At 42.2% G+C, this 23,109-nt stretch overlaps 1 protein-coding gene across 1 annotated transcript in view; it reads left to right on the top strand.

The window, feature by feature from the left end:
• The window catches only part of LOC308318163 (eukaryotic translation initiation factor 3 subunit H), a 51,919-nt gene extending 31,483 nt beyond the window's left edge, over nt 1-20,436 (top strand). Inside the window, exons 3-8 of the mRNA XM_080767591.1 lie at nt 1-168; nt 5,302-5,401; nt 7,454-7,603; nt 16,314-16,434; nt 18,167-18,299; nt 20,166-20,436. Coding sequence (XP_080623717.1) covers nt 1-168; nt 5,302-5,401; nt 7,454-7,603; nt 16,314-16,434; nt 18,167-18,299; nt 20,166-20,263 — 770 coding nt within the window. The 3' untranslated portion in view covers nt 20,264-20,436. The remainder of the gene's footprint in view (nt 169-5,301; nt 5,402-7,453; nt 7,604-16,313; nt 16,435-18,166; nt 18,300-20,165) is intronic.
• Nucleotides 20,437-23,109: the final 2,673 nt, after the last annotated feature.

Raw genomic sequence — 23,109 nt, 5'->3', positions numbered from 1 at the left:
TACAATACCAGATGGAGATGATGCGTTCTCTGCGCCACGTCAACATAGACCATCTGCACGTGGGCTGGTACCAGTCCACCTACTACGGCTCCTTCGTCAGCCGGGCACTGCTCGACTCTCAGTTCAGTTACCAGCACGCCATTGAGGAGTCTGTAGTACTCATCTATGGTAAGTAAGTAGGCATAGACGGGAAAGGACAATGTCTGAGCAATGACAATTGGTGATAAGTTGTATTCCCTCGTACCTCTTTGTATTACTATTCCCAGATGGGGGGAAAATGGGCACAAGTTGGACCTGTAATAAAACAAGAAAGAAGGTTTGCAGACAGTATCTCCCTTAAGTGCAATTTATTGGCACATCGACCAGTGATGTTTGGACTCAAGCTAATGCTCTTCATCAGACTCAAAGTGGGACTTGTCATATGAAATGGAAATGCAACTATGGCCCCAAAATTCTAGCCTCATTCAAATTACCTAGATGAGCTTGCACTTTTGGTTAATACATGCGTGTATTAAGGTCATTACACACTGGCGAATTGGCGACGCGATATATTCGTGCGAATAATTCGCATTTTTTTAAAAGTTCATGCAAGCTTCCACATCAGTGGCGAATGTGCGAAAATGCGACCGTTTTCGCTCTATTTGTTCGCTCTGGTGTCGTATTTTGCAGAGATTCGCAGGCGACCTGCAACATGCAATATTTCGCATTTTCAGATCGCTTATTCGCATCGCGTCGCTAATTCGCCAGTGTATAATTACTTTACTGTTAACAACCTGCGGAGAAAAAAAGGGTAGTTGAGCCCCTGTAAAAATGCTTGGCCATGACTCCACAAAGAAATGTTCACTTTGATGAATCGGTAATGAGATCTGGTAAAAGTAGGAGTTTAATATTTTACAAGTAGTAATTGGAGAGGAGCAAAAAACAGAATGCCTAATTGGGCATCATGCCAGTGATTCTGGGCCGGTCTAGTTAAAACTTTGCCTACCGAGATCTATCCTGATTTATTGCTTCTGCAGTGTCAAGCTAATTAAATACGTTTTGCTGGTGTCGGTAATGAGGGGAAGTATTCTAAACTGAATAGACCTATCACTGTCCTCAACGTGAGGGTTTCATGTAATCCAAAGTGCCTCCATGTAGCTTGTCAGCTGGTGTAAACACACATATTCCTAGGCTGATGGCATGTTGGGGTGATAAAAAAATGACTGACTTGAGTTATTATTAAGACCATTTGAGAATAAAAAGGCACATTGATACATGGACTGGGCCGTTTTTGGCACAGAAAGGTTTCCTAACGGCCTCGACACCACATCGATAATGGAGCCCCAAAATTAGATGCCCCAAGGGCCTGCATTTCCAGCCTGCAGCCCTCCAGGCAAGTTTAAGCTCAGCTATGATGACAAAGTAGGAATGGACAAAATTTAGGGATTATATTCATAAAGTATCTTGAGAATAAGACTTAGCAGAGAGGGGTTTATGACTAGGCATTAAGCTGTAGAGAAGTTTATATGGTGCATTCTGATAGAACTGTCAGCTGGTTCCCTCCAGTTGGGCCCATATTCAAAAAGTATCTTTCAATGGCCACATGTCAGCTGACCATCTGGCAGTCATGGGACCTGCCAGACGGCAGGTCTAGTTGTGGGCCAGTTTGGATATCATTATATGAAACCGTTTTATTGACGTATACTTGTATGAGTATATAACAACGGTGGGCTGCACAACTGAGGCTTTATTGTCATCTGTCAGAGCAAAACATTGTCATTCGGTGATGAGCACTGATGATGACCACCGGTCCATGTAAAGTGGAAGGGGGCTGATAAAATCAGTACTTTAGTTCCCCAAATTAAAAAATATTCTCATCTAGGATATTATTCTCTTCCATTCTGATTTGTATCATATATTAGTGCATGGACCGTTTGTATCTACCGGTACTATGCAGTAGTGCCTGTTAAGCTACAGAAAATTGGGCAGAATGCAGGACTGAGATGGAGGGGTCAGTCATGGCTTATGCATACCATATCAAAATTACTACTATGATTAAGTAAATGCAAATAGAATTCAAGTCCTACATTCTTATGGTTTCTATAAATAGGACAGCTGGTGACAAGTCCTATCATCGTCATCCTGGGTTCATACCTGCAAGTGAGTCAGCAATGTGACAGATCTAGGGAAATAGTAGTGCACATTTCAGGTATTTTAACGAAAAAACAAACATCCAGTTATAGCACGACTCCTTTATTTAGCTTAATCTTTTAATATATATATCGTGCAAGTGTCTCCTTTGATCAATGGGTAGAAGGAAGGTACATCAAGCGCATGTCACATTAATGCATGTTTGACATGCGCAGCATAGCACTGCTGGGAATTGTACAGCCTTGGTGTTTGTCAAGCCAGTTATAAACATCCAAAAATATGCACGTAGGACTTAACAGCCCAGGGCCCACAAATAGAACTTAATACTGACCTAAAAAGACTATTTTATTATTATTAAAGTAACAATTGTTTGTCCGCTTGATAACATTTACAAAGAGAGTGGCAGCAACTGACCACATGAAAAAAACCATTTTGTTTTAATGTTTAATTCCCATTTGGTGACAAATGTCTGCATGTTTTGATCTATGCATACCTTCAACAGAGCACACCTGATTCAATAATGTACAGGGCAGGCAGGTAAAAATAGCCAATCCCGTTCTAATCAGTGGCAGTATGCAATACAACTGAGCACGCCCTGATGGTAGAAGCTCCACCTCTTGGGAATTGTAGTAATTAATGGAGCACTGTGAGGCATACAAATGAAAGCCAAGCCATACAGACGACATGACATGTCACTCCTAGTGCATATCCTGGAGATGTATACTGTAGTTAAAGTCCAATCCCTATCACTTCCCATCAAACAAATGTAATGCGTGTGTGATTACACCATCAGCAAGCCCCTAATATGAATAAAGAATGAATCATTGTTTCATTCATCTTTGTGAATCCCATAGCTCAATGTTCCACCACACACTGCTATTTCTCATTATGGAGACACTATACAGGCTAGCCTTCCACTCTGTTCTGAATCTAATTGAAGATGAGAGCCAGTCTGTGCATTACAAAAGTTCCTGTTTTACACCTAAACTAGGGAAGTCCCGATCTTTTTTTTTTTGTTGGCTTCCGATCATTTGATTTTGAAACATACCGATACCGATCTTTCCCGATCCGATCTTTATATTTTTATATAACACATGCCATATCACAATAGCAAATATCCTAATGTCACTGCGTTTTTTTTTCTTTCTGTGAAAGCATGGAACCATAGCAAAAATAATTATGTATTGATTAATTAGAGTGAATACAGTTCTGCAGCTTATAGAACTGAAGTCAAGTTAAAACTCTTAAAGATGGCCAAGCATTCCCAACTTGCATTGCGTTTCGGAGTAAGCCAGTACCCATACCCAATGGGCACCACATAGTAAATGGATCTTTGGGAGTGATCAGGCTGAAGCCATCGTAAATCATGCATCCCCTAAGATAATCTAAATTCCTGGTTGGTAGTGAAAGAACTTCCCCTGGACTGCTGCCCCTCCCCCAAAAATATGTCATGCTTTAATACTGCACTTCCATGATGGGCCAAGATGAATGCACGTTACCCTGCTGAGTTATGAACTCCTGTGATCTGCTCTCACCACCCAGGCAGCCGACCGCTCTGCCCATCATTCATCCAGTCGGCTGGGGAGGCAGTCCTCTCTCATTTTTAACGAGAGCCTCTGTTAATGTCAATCAATAATGAAAGGCGTAATGGATCAAAGCGCTTCAAAGGCATTGACATTATCTGCCCCCGCTTACGTTCGATGCTCGCTGGTCATTTGATACATATGAATCAATCAATCAGATCGTCTACCGGCAAGCTAATAATTTCTTCTCTGACAGCTGTGAATTAGCCGGGTAGCTTGTTAAACTAATTGGTTAAGTAGGTTTAGCGAGTATGATAGCAGCTTTCTTATGAGGGGTGAACAGTTCAAGACGTTCCACTTGAAAGCTATATAGTGCTGCTAACATGTAATATCCATTAGCTGTTCCTGAGCGTTCATCACACTGCCTCTTTTTCCTACAGTAGCTGTCTTGTTTAATGACTTCTTTTCGTTGCTTTCGCATGTTTTAATTATGAAATTATTTCAGTTTGGAAATTAAAAATAGTCCTTGAAATGATACAAGAGCGTTGTTCGACAGCTTTATATGATTAGGTTTTAACTGTGAATCCCCCATATGAGGAAACCGCAAGAACCCTACGTATACATGTTGCATGTAACGATATATCGTATATCGATATGTATTGATATTAATCCCGACGATATGAATCGATTCAAATCGATTCATTGAAATAAAAAAATCGATAAAAAAAAAAAAAAAACAGTGACCTTAGTCATATTCCATCATATTCATGTGCTTTTGGAGAGAAATGATAGTCACTTTCAGTAGTAGAGCACTGTAGAGGGGAGCTGTGTGTGTCTGTGCCCAGGTGATGATGGTTGTTGATGCTCATCAAGGAAGGCGATTATGTTTCTGCACTGTCAAAAGTAATGCTACTTCTTTTGCAATGTAGTTAAATGAAAAATCTCAGGGGTGAAGATAAATTATATAACATTTTAAAAACGGTAATTTTTCTTAATTAATATCGTGAAAAATCGTATCGTGAACATCATATCGTGATACGAATCGTATCGTGAGTTGAGTGAATCGTTACATGCCTATTGCTTACCTTTTGCTATTGGGAAAACGCCAGAAAATAAAAGAACCTGGCCTGCCAAATAGAAATACCAATTCTACATCAGCAAGAGATGGTTATCTATTGAAGTGGAGACGGAAAGCAAGGTCTCCTCTCTATTATTGTGTATTGATCAACAGCAGCAGTGCTTCAGCATACCGGTATATCATTTGTGGAAGGTGACATAATGAAAACATGTTTCCTTGGAAAGACGCAGTAGAGCAGGAAGGTCTTCATAATTAATCAGGGACATTTAGAGTAGTATACTACTGATGTACAACCAATGGCTGAACTATTCTAGCTATATACATAGAAATAATAGTCGTAGCAGGAAAAAAGGAAAACCTTTTCCACAGAGGCATTTATATATTTTACTTTCATTTTACTTCATGATGGAAATATGCTCTCCAGTGTAGTACTATAGTAAGGCAACCTTATCTGCATTTGTAAGAACAAAGTGGTGAAAGAAACTAATTAAAAAGCAAACATTGGGGATTATCCCATGGCCCAGAACATTGGTTGGTTAACCACTTTGTCTTTCTGTCTGTCCATCCTAGACCCTATAAAAACTGCCCAGGGCTCCCTGTCCCTCAAGGCCTACAGGCTGACTCCTAAACTTATGGAAATCTGCAAGGAGAAGGACTTTACACCTGAGGGGTGAGTTGCGTGTGTGTGTGTGTGTGTGTGTGTGTGTGTGTGTGTGTGTGTGTGTGGGGGGGGGGGGGATATAGGTAAGATATACACAAACAAATGTACATAATATAGACACACTAGGGCTGCCAGTTAGTGGCTGATTTATCAGATCACCCTTGCCTGTCTAATAAACAAATGTACCACGTTTATGCAGTTTCTGACCCCGAGGCTTGGCCTAATTGCTTTTAAATGGCAACAAAGAAATTGTGTAATGAGGGCCATTTTCTAAATGTCTCAGATTAGTCCACACACACACACACACACACACACACACACACACACTTACATACTACTTACATAGATATTTACCTGCTTTTTATTTTTTTGACAAATGAGCAAAAAGTATTGTGACTAAATTTTACCACCCCCTGATGTAGAAAACTATTGTTGCCCCCTTGGTATCATATATGCTTCCCCATCCCCTCTCTCTTCTCTTACCTGTATCGCCATAGCCAACCGCTCAATTATTGACCCAGGCCTGTAGTCAATCCTACTAATTTCTGCAGCTTTCCATTAGTGCCTATGAGTTATTATAGGGCCATGCAGTCTGTAGCTGTCAGTGTTCCCAATAGGCCTGTGATATAGTGGGGGTAGGTAGAGACATTATCGCTATGCAACACTGAACTTGTCTCCATTCCAGTATTTCCAGGAAATCTGTCCCGTCCCCCTCAGTCATAAAGCTTCAAAAGTGCCCCAGGTTTTTCTTTTCTTTTTTTTACATGACTACGCCAGGGAAGGCTGCCTCTTTCATTTGAATGTATTTTATGTTACATAAGCCTACATATACTTTTTTCTTTTTTATGAAAGGGAGATAGATTAGTGGTGGAACCATCACTTTGAACTCGCCTCCACATGCACAGGTCTATGGAAGCAGCGTTGAATAGCCTGCACTCAAACAGACAATCTGCAGTGTCAAATTAGTTGTCCTGGTAGTCCATTTCACATACATGTATAGCTTTATCCGGCAGGGCCCTGTCTAGGGTCTAGGCCATACTGTCCTCATACTACCTTCTCCCTGACCTGTCGACTACCGATGGAGCCCTTTATAATACTTTATGGGCACTTTGAAGCTCATAATTCATGGGCAAAATGTGAAAGAAATTAGCATGAGTATGACCAACGGTACCTTTATCATTATAGAGGATCTTTATAGCCCACTATGTTATCCATATTGATTTGGTCCTATAAGCCAACCCACACTGAAGGCAATATTTCTATTTCTGGAGAAGCTACCTGTCATCTTAAAGTTTGCTTCACCAGACAGTTTATTTTTAATTTAAAACAACATCCTGCAAAATGACCAACAAGGAGCAACTGATCAGTTTGGCAGACTATTTCCATTGGTGATACATACGATGGTCATACATAAACCTGTTCTATTCTAGCGCAGTGCACCCAACAGATGAATGCAATGAGCCTATTGACCCCATAACAAGCACAATGTACATGTATCTACAGTAACAACTAACAAGTCAACATTAGAGCTATACAATATTTAAGTTCATGCACTATGAACTGTAAACCTCAAGTGGTGGGGTAAATAAGGCATTCAGTGTTGTTGGATTTACATGAGACATTAAACAAACTTGGACATATATTTTGTAATGTATTAACAGCACCATGTCAGATAGAGCAAGCTGAAATAGGGAGGGAGTTTGAGAGAACGTGACCAAGTGCTGATTTGCCCACTTAATAGGACTAAATTAATATATTTATTTTGGCTATTGAAGCAGACTTGTTCACCAAGGCAATTAAGTTAATTCTTGGTTGGACTGTCCTTTGTGGATTAAACGCAAATGTTGTATTTTGTATTCATGTAATCCTTGCTCTCAGTGTAAATCTTGTTTACTAAGGTTTCTGAACATGGTACAAATCCTAACATTTTGTATCTTTTCTCTACTCATTATCCCTCATCTCCCTTATCTATTTTTCTCTTTCTCTATTCTCACCCTCTTGTCCCTTGTTATCCCCTCATTTCTCTACCCTCTACCATTGCTGCATCTCTCCCTCCATAAGCCTCAAGAAGGCCAACATTGGATTTGAGCACATGTTCGAGGAGGTGCCCATCGTGATCAAGAACTCCCATCTCATCAATGTTCTCATGTGGGAGCTGGAGGAGAAGTCGACGGTCGCTGACAAGCACGAGCTGCTCAACCTCTCCAGCAGGTCAGACAGTAGCTCATGCAACAGTGGGTGTAGCGTAGATGCTACCGCATAGTTAGTTAGTTACATTTATTGTCCACAATGTGGAAATTTGTCTTCGGTCTCATAAACAACTGTAACAACAAACGGCAACAACACTTGCAGTACAACAGTGGAAAATACATTGGAAAACAAATCTAGCTAGTCTCATGTGGCCAGACAATTCTCTGCCTACAGACAGTACAGTTCCTGACCTGTGGGGGAATGAAGTCACCAACCAAACTTTAAACATTTAAAATGTTGATGTATTATTAGTATTTAGGGACAGGACAGGACAGGACAGATAAAAAAAACAAAAAACACAGAATGGTGGACCACAAGGGTCCACAAGCCAGGGTTAAACCTGGGACATTGTGGCAAACACATGAACTGGTTCAGCCACTGGTGTCTGGGGTCCCATGTCTTTAGAAACTGTAGGGGGCCTTTGGTTTGCCTCGACTCAGAATGAGCATTATTGTCATGTCACAAGTTTACAGAAGTAAAGAAGTGGGTGGAATTATTTTGTGCGCATTGTTCCCATCGTGTCATTATTTTCAATAGAAAGAGAGAAGGGGAAGAAGAGGGGGTGAAAGGAGATCAAACAAAATATCTATCTATTTTATCTACATATCTCCCGTCAACAGTCAAATCATCCATTCAAATATCAGGGCCAAGGCAGACACTCCCCCCCCCCCCCCCCCCCACTATGTGACACATGCCTCATGTTGGCAGAGTAAGTGTAGCGCCCAGGATTAGATAATTGACACTGGGTGAAAAAAATGGGTTGCAAAATTGTGGGATAAAATGTATTAAAAATAATAATAATTTACATAGTGTATCATGATACATTTACGATACCTTATATATCTAAGTTAATTTTGCCTATGATTAATCCTCATCCTTGTGACTAATCATCTGAATCATGAAAATATCAAGACATGTTTTATTGTTTATCCTTTATGCCTGGGGTGGGAGGTAAAATGTAGGAAATGTGTGTGGTTGAGCTGCCACGGTAAGAAAAACATGGTCTCCTGCTCTCAGGTGTGGGTTTTATAGTTGTTTACAAGCACCAGCAACAAATGTATTGTTGTTTTTTTAGATTTATTCGAGGCATGTTATGATTTATTCCAGACAGACAGTGAGCAGAGAGACGGGAACGGTGAGGGAGAGGGTGGATGAGGGCGTTTGATTCAAACCCATGTCAGTTGCAGGAATGACTAGCCTTATCTATGAGACATGCACTGCATTGCACTCCCACACAACTACATTTTTTGTATTTATACTGTAGGTTGAACTATTGTCAATGTATCGGTATGTTGATTGATTTTGAAACCTACCAAGCAAAAACACTTGATACTAAATAGTACAATCTTGTAAAAGCAAAATAGTTTACTGTTGATGGTGGTATACGTAGCCATGTTGATATTAATTCAGTCAATTCTGATTCACAGACTGGGTTTTGAGAAAACATGCTTGAGCTCCTGACTAGGAACAATCTTAAAGACTCTTACAGATATTTCCCAGTAGGAGTTTTTAAACGCAGCATCAATATGCTTGTGTATTTCCTTTTTTTCTTTTTTTTCTTTTTTCTTTTAACATGGTGGGTATTTACCTTTTTAATATGCATATTCAGAACTCGCAGGTCCTCACCATCAGGAGAATTGATCTGCAGTCATTTATCACCATATAGCAGCTACTGCTGTGAATGGAGCAACAGATGTGAAGTTGCTAATCTAAAACCTTCCTGTGGGTGGGTATGGGAACCTGGCACTGTATCAACTCCATGTGTCATGCATATGTGCTGCCTGCTATGGTGCAAAACGCACCATGTTTCCTTGTGCACTGTGTTACAGCGCAGTGGGGGTTGTTGGTTTTGCACGGTTTGTCACTGTCACATAAAACAAGCAACCTGTGAACTAAATGAGGTATCCCGTGTCTAGAGGTATCTAGGACGCACATGCCTAGCCATCAGGGCCAGCCCAATCATTTGTTGCAAATTGTAAAATTGACCTAAGGCCAATACCTCACTCACCCCTATACCGTTTTTGTTTCACATACAGCTAAGGTGTCATTTTTGTATGTGACTTGAAAGGGGGGCATGACTGCCGATGAAATGTCTGGCTAGATGAAATTGTTTCCCATAGTTGTCACATTGCTGCATAGCACTGCCCTTGAATAGCAGTGTCCATATCTCTACACCCCCTGTCTCCAGTCACTCAAAGAAAGCAAAGAGAATAGGTTTTATTTAATTTCTTTCCCTTTGTCTCATTTTGCAATCTGCAGCCACATTTGTCAATGTCATTCTCGTGTGAATGCAGTTCCACTCCAGAAAATGGCATTGTTCTGACCGGAGATGATAATGTTGATGGCAGTGATGGATTGTATGTATGAAAATGTTGCTCTTTTCCAAAGAACAGCATAAGTGGCTTCACATTTATGATATTATACTATATTGTTATGGTATGTGTGGTCTATACTTTTCAAGCCACAAGGTTGTTGTTTTTTTATTTGGCCAACTTAAATGTTCAGCAAATATATATTGCCCCCTAAATCTGCTGCTGAGCCAATCAAACAAAGCTATGGGGAAAGGAACAGGAAACGACTATGCTACCTTCTGGAAACACAGATATAGCGTTATGCTCAGAGCCTGTTGGCAACTTGGCAGTGTTCATGGGTGGGAAGCCTGCAAGGGGTTGTAGCCTTGTTGCTGCACTGGTGACTTACTTTCTACTGGTTGCTTATGGCTCCTGGTCAGTGCCTGTTATGCTCTCCTGGTGAAATTCTTTGCGGTCGGCTGAAAAGAAGCATCTGGCAACTCTGTGTCAAGGGAGGCATGTGGTTATCTATACCCTCCCCAGGCCAACATTGGGGGTTGGCTGCAACAGGGACAGAATGGGAATTGACTAAGAAATTGGGTTATTCAAAATAAAAAAACTGACATGCTCTTTAGTGGGGCAAAACCACAAAATTGTATTATGTAATATTGCTAAGCAACTGCAAACCTTTTTAGTGGAATGGAAGGCCATGAACCTGTTATTAGACTATGGGATATATTTCTGTTATTAGACTGAGATATACAGTACTACTGTAGATCCGTTATTAGACTATGAGATATACAGTAGGTCCATTATTAGACTATGAGATATATTTCTGGACAGTGGGTGCACCCTAGAGGAAAGGTCATGGGGTCAGTCATTCTCCAGTAATTGCATACATTTTAATATGACTTTGTTGGCCGCTTCATTATTCAGTGAAAGCAAGTATAAGCATACTAGTCTACACCCCCAGCAACCCCTGCACACCATGGGAATTGTTTTCCTCTCTAATGGCAAGAACACTAGCATTATTGACATGGATACAAGAATGCGTTTTCAAACCTGTAGTTTAAAATTGCAGAGTTCGTTACACTTAATTTTGTAACTGGATAGTCATTCATTGGGTCTGTGACTGCAGCAATGTTTCTAACAAGGTAAGGTAATTAACAAAGAGGGCAGTGGTTAAGACTGCTGGAAGGGATATTTAAACTAAAATAGTAAAGCAGGCGTTGTGAATCATTTTTAGCCTGAGATCCAAATGAAATATTGTTTCACACCCAGAGACCCAGGCTTGTGAAACATGCTGTGTTATTCCCAGCAGAAACGGGCCAGTGACCCATTTTAAGTCTGTGCCCATCTTTTTAAGAAAGGCTGCATTATGCTAAAACGATAACCATAAGCTTGGCAGTCAACTTAACATAATTTCCTTGGTAGCTATGTCAAACAATATTTGATGCTCTCTATACTAATTTATTTCTAATTATCAACCCTCTCCTGGCCGCTCATCAATACACTCAAAGCCTCCTCTATTGTCCTGTGGGGCTTAGGAACGACTAGACCCCGCCAGTCCAGGCCACCAGGCACCACATCCATGTGCATGCTGCTGTTGAACCTTAAAACAGAATCACTGATGATAGGAAATCCCTGGATGCACTTTGATTTGTAATTCACAATTGATCGGGAGGCTGGCTGACCTTTCTGAATAATTTAACCTTTTCATTGTAAGATTTGATGCATTATTCAGCTTGCAAGTCCTTTTCACGCCACATCTAAACGGAAATCTCTTCCTTTTTTATTACAGCAAATGGCTGGTTGGAGAAGGACCTTAGGAACAGTGATAGAGGACCAGACAGAGGCTTGGTTATGGGAAGTGTTGTGTGGCAGACAGAGGCTTGGTTATGGGATGTGTTGTGTGTAGGGCTGCTTGTGTTTCATAACTGTCTCTGATCCACACTCCCATCTAAAGATGTCTGTGGTCTTTCCTGTGTCCAGATCTGAGTCACTACAGTGGTATATGTAGAGGCGTTATATTCTCCCATCCATGCTTTTGGCTAATTTTCAAAAATCTGAAGAACTCATGGTTCGCTTTACACCGTACACTACCCTCACTGTTGTTTACACCGAGTCAGTGCCACCTGATTGGATAGTGTGTCGATCTCTCACGCACACACGTGCGCGCACGCACACACACACACACACACACACACACACACACACACACAAACACACACACACACACACACACACACACACACACACACACACCTACCTAAGTATGGTGAGCTTTTTGCACAATCTTGGGGTTGGATCCTGTGTGACCCTTCGCACCTTGAGGGTGAAAATCATCACATTCCGGTATTACACACGGTATCTGATTGGTTGTGTTCAGTACACAGGCTCTTTGAGCATCATAGAAGCCCATAGTATTGTTGGTAACACAGAGCAGCAATGTGTGAACATGGTGTGATTCATCACACTTGGGTCTCATTTATCTCTATTGCTGTCTGTGTAAAACAATGGGAGATGCCCAAATTAGGCTTCCGCAATTAATCAAAATAGCACGAAATTCACAATGTGCAATATCAACAATGCAAAATGATGAAGTATTCGATCAAAGGGAAATTAATTCCACAATGTGGTATGAAAGGGTGCTGATCCCTCATGATAAATTGCATGTCGTGGTTGAAGAGCATCTTCATATTAATTCGCAGTCCACACCAATCATAAATACTGATACCAGTTTAACCGTGCAGTCCTTTATCCTGGCTGTTATTGGAATTGCAATTTGCAGGGGGGTGGGGGGAGAGATTTGTTTCCACCCTTATGAGGCCCTTGTTAGATGAAACATCTGTGCCAGATGTTTTCAAAGATTCAGTGCTGTCTAATCTGCCGTTGAAATGTTTTCCTTTGCATATATTAATTATTCTACTGTGTATATTCTTTTATGAATATTTCCGTACCCCCCTGCTATGGGACGTTATCAGCCAGGTACGTACATATACTCCGTGTATATAGTGGTTGAGCCCCAGAGCAGCTTTTAACATTGATCCAGTTGCTATGCAACGCCTCCGTCACCACCAGCTATGGGACGTTCCAACTTCTCTCCATTTACCTCTGTTCAAAGCAGGATTTTCAAACCTCCATAACTCGGAATCTTCGAGCGCTATCCTTGATGATCGTCAGCCATCCAAACTTCGGATGTCATTTGTGACTTTGTCTCGCATCACTCCCGACATGTAAACGCTTCTGGCAACGGGTAAACGGTGTGCGCTAATGCTAATGATGCCAATGGTTACAGCGAGTGTGTGCATGGGGCTACAGCGGGAAGGACACAGCCGCGGGCATAGGTTAACTACATTTATGCTAGCAGCAGAGAAAGAGTTAAAGCGGTTATTTGTGGTCAATTATCTAATGTAATCCTGGGCTCTACACTCCCTTTGCCAACCTGGTGAGAGAAACGGACTGATCTCATGCTTCCTTCAATGCATGAGGAGTCCATTCTGCTTCTTTTCACCTGACGGGGGAATGTCCCCGGTTGGACGTAGCGTGTGGAAGGAACACGTTATTCCAACCAGTTCCTTTCCCTCTCCATCTGTTTTTGTGAGTGTACCTAACCTAGGAGACACGGGGAGAACATGCAAACCCCACACACACACACACACACACACACACACACACACACACACACATATTAATGCATTTTCAATGCAGGAATTGTCAAGGAAGCATTTTAATAAATGAATCTGTATCTTTCCAGTGTGAGAGCACAGTATGGGTTAAATGTGTGGGTAGAGTCGACAGAGGAGGAAAGTATTCGGGTGGGATTTGGCCCTTGGCCAAAATGCAATGTAGCAGAGAAGGGTCCTTAAACCCCTTGAATAGCATGAGGAGGGTTTTACCATAGCTTTCGGAGTGGCTTAGGGGGTTAACTTGTCAAGGGTTGTATTGTATGTGCTGATATGACTAGTCACAGGCACAGCACACTATTCAAGGTCAGAGTGAAATGCTACTGAAAACAGTTTGAGTTGATCTAAACGCCCATAATTGAGAATATATTTGAAATATTTTACGGTCACGTAATCATTTATCAACTTGCCTTGGGGTCTTGTGCAATGGAAAGTACAACTGTGAACTGATACGATTTAGGTATTCACAGTAATGTTGGATTATAGTCTTCTATGGTGACAAAGAACCAGGGCCGATTGTTCTTCAGGGCTGTGCGCCTGCAACAGTCTGCAACCCACACACATAAAGGCAGTGAGCACTGGAATCTTAACATTTCGAGGGATATTTCATCAATCACATTCAGGACACACACTTAAGCATACAGAAACACAATTTTCTGTTCATGTGCCAGAGATGAGAATGTTTATCGGGGAGCAAGCACTGCAGTGTGGAAATGTTGTGGTGAAATGTCAGGATGAGTTCGTCAGTAATTGCTTGTGCCAGAAACAAAGTTATGACCAACATAACACAACGTGTACAACTGCAAGTGCTTGGTGGGCCCATTTGTAGTGTCTTCTATCATTTCTTCTTGAATGTGATGAGAATGCTAATGGTTAGAACTTGAAAGTGTAAGCTGCATTTGCAGATGTATGCAATATGCATGCTTCGTTCTCTCGGTGCATGTCTGTGTATGTACTGTATGTGCTTGTATGGTGTACGCGTGTCTATTTGGGGGGCCTGCCCCCGTCCACTGTACTTATGTGCAATGTGGAAGTTTCCTGTGTTCTCATCTCATTGTACATGTTGGACATTTAGCCAACCACTACTTTCCCCAACTAAACATTTTGGAAATATTAGTGTCATTAAATTCATATTCATTATTAATGTTTCAAGGAAGTGGTAGAAAATAACTGCAAAGTTCAAAGTCACCGTACGAAGGAGCGTTGGGCGTTTAGCCAACCACACTACATTTTTTTTCCTATGTAGGAAATGTTAGTGTCGTTAAATTCATATCCATTATTAATGTTTCAAGCAAGTGGTGGAAAATATCTGCAAAGATCAAAGTTATAGTACGTACCCACTAAACACATACATGCACACATTCTGCAGTACATACGTACAGTAGACTCACCGGCCAACTGCTCGGTAACACAAATTTCTACTCTGCCAATCACATGGTAGCAACTCTGTGTGTGTGTGTGTGTGTGTGTGGGGTATATTTTCTTTTATTGTACACGCATACAGAGTGGGTTCGAGTGCTGCTCTGGACCCCAGGAAGGAGGTATGAGTTGCAGACCCCTTACTGATCTAAGATCCCGGAGTATCAGTGATTTTAATTTGAAACTACTATCCAAAGGAAGCCAGTGGAGAGAACACAGGAGAGGGGATTTGGGGAGTTTGATGACAATCTAGGCTGCATTGTTCAGGTGCTTGGAAGAGACTGAAGGGGGCACTCGGGGAGACCACACAGTAAGAAATTACAGCAGCCCACATGGTTGATAGCTAAACCTCAAACAAGGAGCTTGGCAGAATCCCTGTTGCGGGAGGGATTACATGGATGATGGAGTAGAAAAGCATCAGGTTGTGGATGCAATATTGGCCTCACATGATGGTTGATTGTTTAGGATCACACTGATACCCTCTTCAGTCTGGGGGCGGGAGTCTGCGTGGTAGTTGTCAACAGTGATGGAGAGATCCTGCAGAGGGAAAGATTTGCAAAAGAAAGTGCCGCTCAGCCGTGACAAGGTTGACAACAATTTTAGGTGGCGGGCTCAGACAGTCTAACCCGAGATGTCAGCTGGGCAAGTGGAAATGCACACATCAACTTGTATGTCAGAGGAAGGAAAGGAAGATGTCGGGGAAAGCAGTAGGTGGGAAGGATGTGGCATGTGATGACGGACCCAAGAGATTGAGTGGTGAGAGATACGAGGTGGGGAACCCCAGAGGCGAGGGCATATGGATGGATGCAGGGTATCTGATCATCTGAATGTTCATGTCGGTTTGGAGGGACACGTAGAGAGGGCAGGCCAGTACTATTCTACAGGACCACAAGCAACATCTGATGGTTCGCAGTGACAGGAGTACTGTAGGTGAGAGATTCAGTGTAAGAATTTGTGCTGTAATACTATGCTGTATGCGTATAGGGCCCCTTGAAACCAGACTGGTGCGGTCCAACAGGATGTTCTGTTTTCCCATATTGAGATGGTTTTGGTCTTCAAATGGATCCATGGTTGGTTGCCTGAAAAGAGGAATAACTAACTTGATGGCAGATGATAATATGCAGCCGAATTGATGTCACCAGTCAGAGCCATGAATCACATCGGCTGACACAAATTGACATTTTGTTGGCCTTCACTTTAAAAAAGGGATTAAAAAGAATCCATGAAAGGAGCAGTAATATAAATGTGTGAATGACATGCTTATGTTTTCCACAGTAACCACCTGGAGAAGAGCCTGCAGCTGTTGATGGACAGGGTGGATGACATGAGTCAGGACATTGTCAAATACAACACCTACAGCCGCAACCTCAGCAAGCAGCAACAGCAGAAACACCAGGTAACGAGCGTGCACACACACGAGCACCATACACAGCTGTCAACACTGTTGATGTGCAAATCATAGACAGGAATAAATTAATGTATACTGGGGCTGACAGAGGAAAAACAATGGTCTGGTAAATTAGCAGAGGAAGGGGGGAGGGGAACCCCCTCAAGGACCACTGGTGGTCCGCAGACCACTGCTTCAGAACCACTAACACTGACTTGAATTAATCATTTTCAAGTTTACACACGCACGGCTACTTGGCCAGTGGAAAACAGCAACATGCATGTCTCTGAGACTTAACTGTTAATTGCGCGTTAATGTAATTAACACCGTTAAAATGAATTTGCGTTAATGCACGATTAACACGTTAACTTTGACAGCCTTAGAAATAATAAATACACATTCACATGTACACACAATGCAATAACTTTCTATGTGAAAAAGCCTGAAATGACTCTTGCGCGTGCACACACACACACACACACACACACACACACACACACACACAGCCTACATCTTCACCTTCAGCCAACAAGGAAGAAGATGAGGACACAGACCTTGGCCTTTCAAAGCTCATCTTTTCCCAAGATAGTAAAGACTTAAGACAGACAAAATGAATTGAATTTATAGATGGACAAGTGCAGTGCCTAATCAGTGCAAGGCTGTCCAGAGCAGGCTGGATCTGGAGGACCACTCAACCGCACTTTGTCCTCAGCAATACGCCCACCATGTGTTGGTCGTATGAGTGATAGATGATGTCTGTTTTTTGTGCCAAACCAATTATTACTTTTTGTAGTGTAAATATTTTCCCCCCCTCCTTTCCTTTGTTGTTTTTGTTCAGTTGGTCGGTTGGTTTGTTTGCTTCTAAAATTTGCATATAATTAAGTATTTTCGTTCCAATTATGCATGGTCTGGTCATGCTTTTATGCACCGGTAGGCAGAACTCAAGACGAGTGGAGAAAAAAAAATCTGTGCAAAGTTTGCTTTGTGTTTTTTGTTGTGTAGTGTTCCCTTCTGCATTTTTTTTGTGAGCTTCAGTCAACCATACAGGTGCGTTGTGGGAGACGTACAGTAGTTGAAAGCATTAAAGCAACTCATCTGCTTTTCTCCTCGCCTGCCACCGCCTCCCCTTACGCCAGGCGGTGTCTGTCTGTCCTCCACCTTTTCAAATTAACAAGGCTTTTAGTTCCTCCAGGGACCTGGCACCTCACTGATTTACCTGCTGTCAGCCCTCCACAAATCACTCCATCTCTGTCAGCATTTATAACTCTCCGCTCTCTCTCTCTCTCTCTCGCCATTTTCCTCCACATCTTTCTCTTCTATTTCCAACTTTTACACACCTGCTGGTCCTCACCCTTTCTCTCTCACTCCACCCTCACGACACTGCTTATTTTTCTGTTCCTCCTTTCCACTCTTCCTCTCGTTTCTGTCCCTCTCGCTCCCGCATTTTCCATTATCTCTTTCCCCACAACTATATTTATCTCCGCCTGCCTCCTTTCCTGTTCTTCTCTTTTAAACCTCACTGCTACACTTTCACTCCACCTCTTCCCCTTTTCTCTCTTACTCACTCCTCTTCCCCTCTCCTCCCTCCTCTCCATCAATTTTGTTTGCTTCTCATAATCTCTCTTGTCCCTGTCCTGCGTCTTTCCTCGTCTCCCATGAATTTTGCCTTGTCATTGTTCCTCCTCCTTTCACCCTGCCCTCCTCTCATCACTTTATATTCCTGCATCTGTTCCTGTTCCAGTACCTCCAGAGGAGACAGCAGGAGAATACCCAGAGGCAGACCAGAGGAGAGGCCGCGCTGCCTGAGGAGGACATCAACAAGATGTTCAAGCCGGCTCAGCCCCCACCACGCATGGACACCCTGCTTATTGCAGGTACACACGCACGTGCTTCGCGCACACACACACACACACACATACACACCCAGGCCCTTCACACTTCGTGATGTGCCCATCAGTTACTCCCACAGTGCTTATCTGCCATGTCCTCCTATATGTCCTACCACACACACAGTGGCGGAACAACTTGGTACCGGGCCGGGGGGGGGGGGGGGGGGGTGAGCGCACGCCTGGGCCCTGCCTAACCTTACTGAAACACAACTGTCTGTCATGGAAGTAGGCTACAGACTTCCTCTTCCTCTACAAAATAAGAGCTAAATGTAATGATAAGTCAACACTAGTTTTATTTCTTAAAGATGGAGTGCCACAATTTTTGTACTTTTCCAGTTTTTCATGTGTCTATGAGGTGACAGTACTTCATTAGACACCCTGGAGTTGTTTTTATGTGCAATGGTGTATTAACTTTGTATTTAGGGTTTTTTCCTGGAACCCTTGACAGTCAAACGGGCCAATGAAGTAAACAGTAATATAGTGACACCACACTATCAGCCCCTCCCCTAACCCCTCCCCCTTTATCATACAACTACAGCTGTGGGTGCGGCTTCAGTTCAGGTGGATCACCACCAGGGGGGCAGTCAGACGGATATTTTGTGAAGCCACTAAGGAAATGAAAGTTCATATAATGGCCTGTTGTGGCGCTCTCATTGGGCTCAAAAAAACCCATAGCCCCATAGAAGTCCATGTATTTGGGCCCAACTTCACCTAGACTGTATTACCTTAATAAACATGGTCATGAATACTTTTTGCTTCCAGTCACTAGTTTAAAGTCTCATTTCTAATGTCATAATATTCTTTTTGGAAAATTATGGTCCCATTTATTAGAAAAATGACCATAAAGTCGCGCATGTTCTGAGGGGCGTGGCTACCGTTACAGTCTATGAACGGGATCCCCCACCCACTCGAGTCAAAATAAAAACCAACGAAGAAGGGGGAAGTCCCGCCTCGTTGTCTGGGCCAGCCAATGGGCCAGCTGGCCTGAACTGGGCCAAAACGGATCTAGAAAGATGGCGACTTCCACTGCAAGGACTGACAGGCTTCATTTTACGTTCACGTTAGACCCGCGGGACGCTTTGTCCATATTTTTTACAGTCTATGATCACCACCCATCACCACCCACCAGGCAAACCAGGCATACTTAATGAACTGGTGGGCGTGTCCACATAAAAGCATGATTTTAACAAATACTGTACACTTTTTGGAAAAAGTTCTTCCCCCTTATATTGTAATAATACCTGATGATCATGTTTTAGGGTGGAAAAAAATGGTGGCACTCCATCTTTAAGTGAACATAGCACCCTAACAGATAATGCTTTGCATGGGTAAAGGTCTCTGTCGTGAGTGACTGTAACGCTGTGTGATCGTCGGTCGATCATCTGACGGTGAAACGACCCCCCCATCCCCACTGGTAGCTCCGCCCCTGCACACACACACACACACACACACACACTATCTCCATGCATGGATATAGACTGCAATGTAGATTTGCAGGTAGCCAGCTTCCCACACTCTAACTTCATCAGCTGCCTCTGCACCACACGCAGGAGCTTGGTTTTTGTTCTGTAATTTTCTCAGCCATTATCTTGAAATTATATTAATCTATATATTAAATTGAATTAAACTTTTATTGACTCAATCTCCAAAGTCAGCCCCCTGCTGTCTCTCAGCCGGCCCATGGCTTTCTGATACCGTACAGGGAGACATTCGTCTCTTTCTCTTTACCCGGGTTCCCACTAATTTGATATGTTGTCGTTCTGTGTGTGTGTGTGTGTGTGTGTGTGTGTGTGTGTGTGTGTGTGTGTGTGTGTGTGTGTGTGTGTTGTGTGTGCGTGTGTCCTCCAACAGGGCAAATTAACAATTACTGCAGTAATGTCAAGGAGTTCACCTCCCAGAACCTTGGGAAGTTGTTCATGGCAGAGGCTCTTCAAGGCCACAACAGCTAGAGGACAGATGGAGGTGGAAGTCCACGGCCCTGGTGACTGGTGGAGCGCTGCTCTGGGAATTTGTTTTCTAAATAGATATTTGTTATTTCTTGAGTTCCCATTCCAAATTCTAAAGATTTGTGTGCATAATTAGATTTTTATTTAACAAATAAAACATTTGCACCTCCACATTTCCACTGGCTCCTTGTGGTGTTTTCTTTTTGCATGATTATAGTCTTTTTTTGCAGCATCTCAGTGAGGCATGTTGTATGCCAACTTCCACTTCCCATTTAACTGTACTGGAACAAAATGGATTCACGTGGATGCGTCTAATTTGAATGATTTATTTGAGAAAGGTGCTATAAAACACATGGTAAGTTTGAGCAATAAATGATTATTCCCCCGCAGAATAAAGACTCCAATTAAATGGTTGTTTTGCGTGGTGGTTCTCCTTTGTTAATTGAAGTAAGTAAATAACTATGTACTGTGGATTATTTTAATGTATTCTAATTTCTCGCTGGTGTACACTAACAATAAATGCTGCAATTGTACGTTTTGAAAGAAATTACAAATCTTACTTCAAAAGGGACGCCAGATGTATGGTCCCTTTCAGACTCACTGAAAGAAAACACTGTGCCATTCTATTCTCTTTGTGTCTTAACCTGCAGATCCCTTGTGTGATGAAGGGTCCGGGAACAAGACAAACTTTTAAAACTAGAAGCTCATAAATGCTTCATGCCTTCCAAATTGGCTGAGATGTAAAATTGAAGTTCACCGTATACAAAACCAGCAGTAAGAAGGTAATTATTATGAGCTAATGTGCCCAATGGATGTAAGTGATACAGTACAGTACATATACATTTATAAATGTACAAACTAATAATCCAGTCGGTTGATTTAATGGTCATCAATGTTTACGGGATGCAAACGGGGTAGCTCAGTCGGTACAGCACACTCCTTTGGACCACAAGGTTCTGAGTTCAATCCCAGTTACCGGCTACTCGGCATGAGTAGCACAGCTTGGGTAACTAAAATGTAAGGTAGTCGGAACTGATGGTGGTAGTAGTAGGCATGACACTACCTCTGCAATCCGCCTTCCAGGGTTCTGGCACGCTCTAAAGGTAATGTATGCCCTCGTTGCTCAGCTAATACTGACAATAAACCCCTTTGACCTTACGTATGTCCAGGTTAAGGTCACTGACCTCCTGTCTGTCACATCCTTGTGAACGCAATATCTCAGTAATCCCTTGAGGAGTTTCATGATATTTGGACTCAAGGATGAACTGATTAGAAATAGGTGGTCAAGGTCACTGACTGCATGCATTAAAAAAAAAATGCGTCTGCTGGCCACAGCCTTGGCCAGAGGTATTATGTTTATGGGTTTTATGTACAACTGTCTGCCAACCTTGTCAACGTGATATCTCGGGAATGCTTTGCGGCGATTTCATGACAATTGACCATTGAATTATATTATTTGAGTGACATTTTGAAGGTTTCTTCATTGTTAAATCTGGTGGGTAAGCTACTGCATACTTCAGCTACAATGTGGTGTACTGTAAAATGGAAGGAGCACTAAGCCTAACCATTCAAATTATGCTATAGGATAGCATTGGTGTCGTTCAACTCAAAAAAGCTCATTCATTTTTTCCCATAGAGCTTTACAAATGTATTTGTCAATTATTTTAAGCCTATAATCAAGCCATCCAGGCAGGGTGGTGGTGGGCCCATAATTCAGCCAGGGAAGTGGAGTTGGGAAGGCCACGTGCCGGCGAAACCAAACACTGACGGATAAAGGGTGTGCGAGCGCATTTTAGGTCACTTTACAGTAGGTCCTACAGTGACCTGCAGACTGCACTGCAGCCATGGATGGCTGAGAGTGGCTGCTGTGCACAACATTATTATGTCACAAAGCAACATGATTATATAGGCTGTTTACCTTGTTAAAAGATAATTGTGTATCTTCTAAATTAAATATATGGTTGTCCCGAATTTCCCAATGGCCAGCACGTCTCTGCATCCAGGGTGAATCATGACCATAAAACATTTGATTCTGCGAAGAGAAAAAATCTAATAAACCACCAATCAAAGGCTATTTATGAAATATAGTATATCATAAATGATCAAATGTTTTATACTCATGATTCACCTGGAGCCTGGATGGCTGATTCTAGGCTTAAAATAATTGAAATTAAATTTCAGAAAATGCCACGAAATGCACGCTTTGTAGAGCTGAGCAGCTGGATTAGGAAAAACCTAACCAGGCTGCCGGAAATGCACTCGCTATTGGAAATACGTTTTGAGACATGTTTTGATGATTGTTTATTATACTGGAAGTAACCGAAAAAAGTCAAACACATCAACATCTCTTGTTCTACCACTCCCTTCCAGAGATGAAATGTATTCTGATCTTGATTGTGACCGTGGCCATTTGACCCCCCTATTTTTTTACTCTTTGGTGCAGCCTAGTGATACATTCCACCAGATTTCATGAAAATCCAGCTACCTGTTGTCTATTTATTTTGTTCACACCACACATACTGACCAATTATAATACCCTAGCTGCCATGTATGCATGTGGGCAGGATAAAAAGTGTATTGGAATTAGGGTCAAATGGGTATTCACAGTAAGGACGGCGCTAGTGGATGTCTACCACACCAGGCTGCTCTATTGACCATGAGATGGCTGAGTTTGTGAAAATGAGCCCTCAAATTCCTTTTCTTTCATCCCTGGACAGTGTACGGAAGTAATCCGTACACTTGTGCAACACTCAGTTAAACTTTCAACCTCTCCCTTGAAAGTGATTCCAACTACTCCCAATTATCTTTTATCACTTTCTCTGTTATTGCAAAGATGATCCTAAACGAAG

This window comes from Protomyctophum bolini, assembly GCF_963924005.1.
Source record: "Protomyctophum bolini genome assembly, chromosome: 7".
Classification (NCBI taxonomy): domain Eukaryota; kingdom Metazoa; phylum Chordata; class Actinopteri; order Myctophiformes; family Myctophidae; genus Protomyctophum; species Protomyctophum bolini.
Note: the sequence above shows the minus strand (reverse complement) of the source record. Positions and strands in the feature narration are given on the sequence as shown.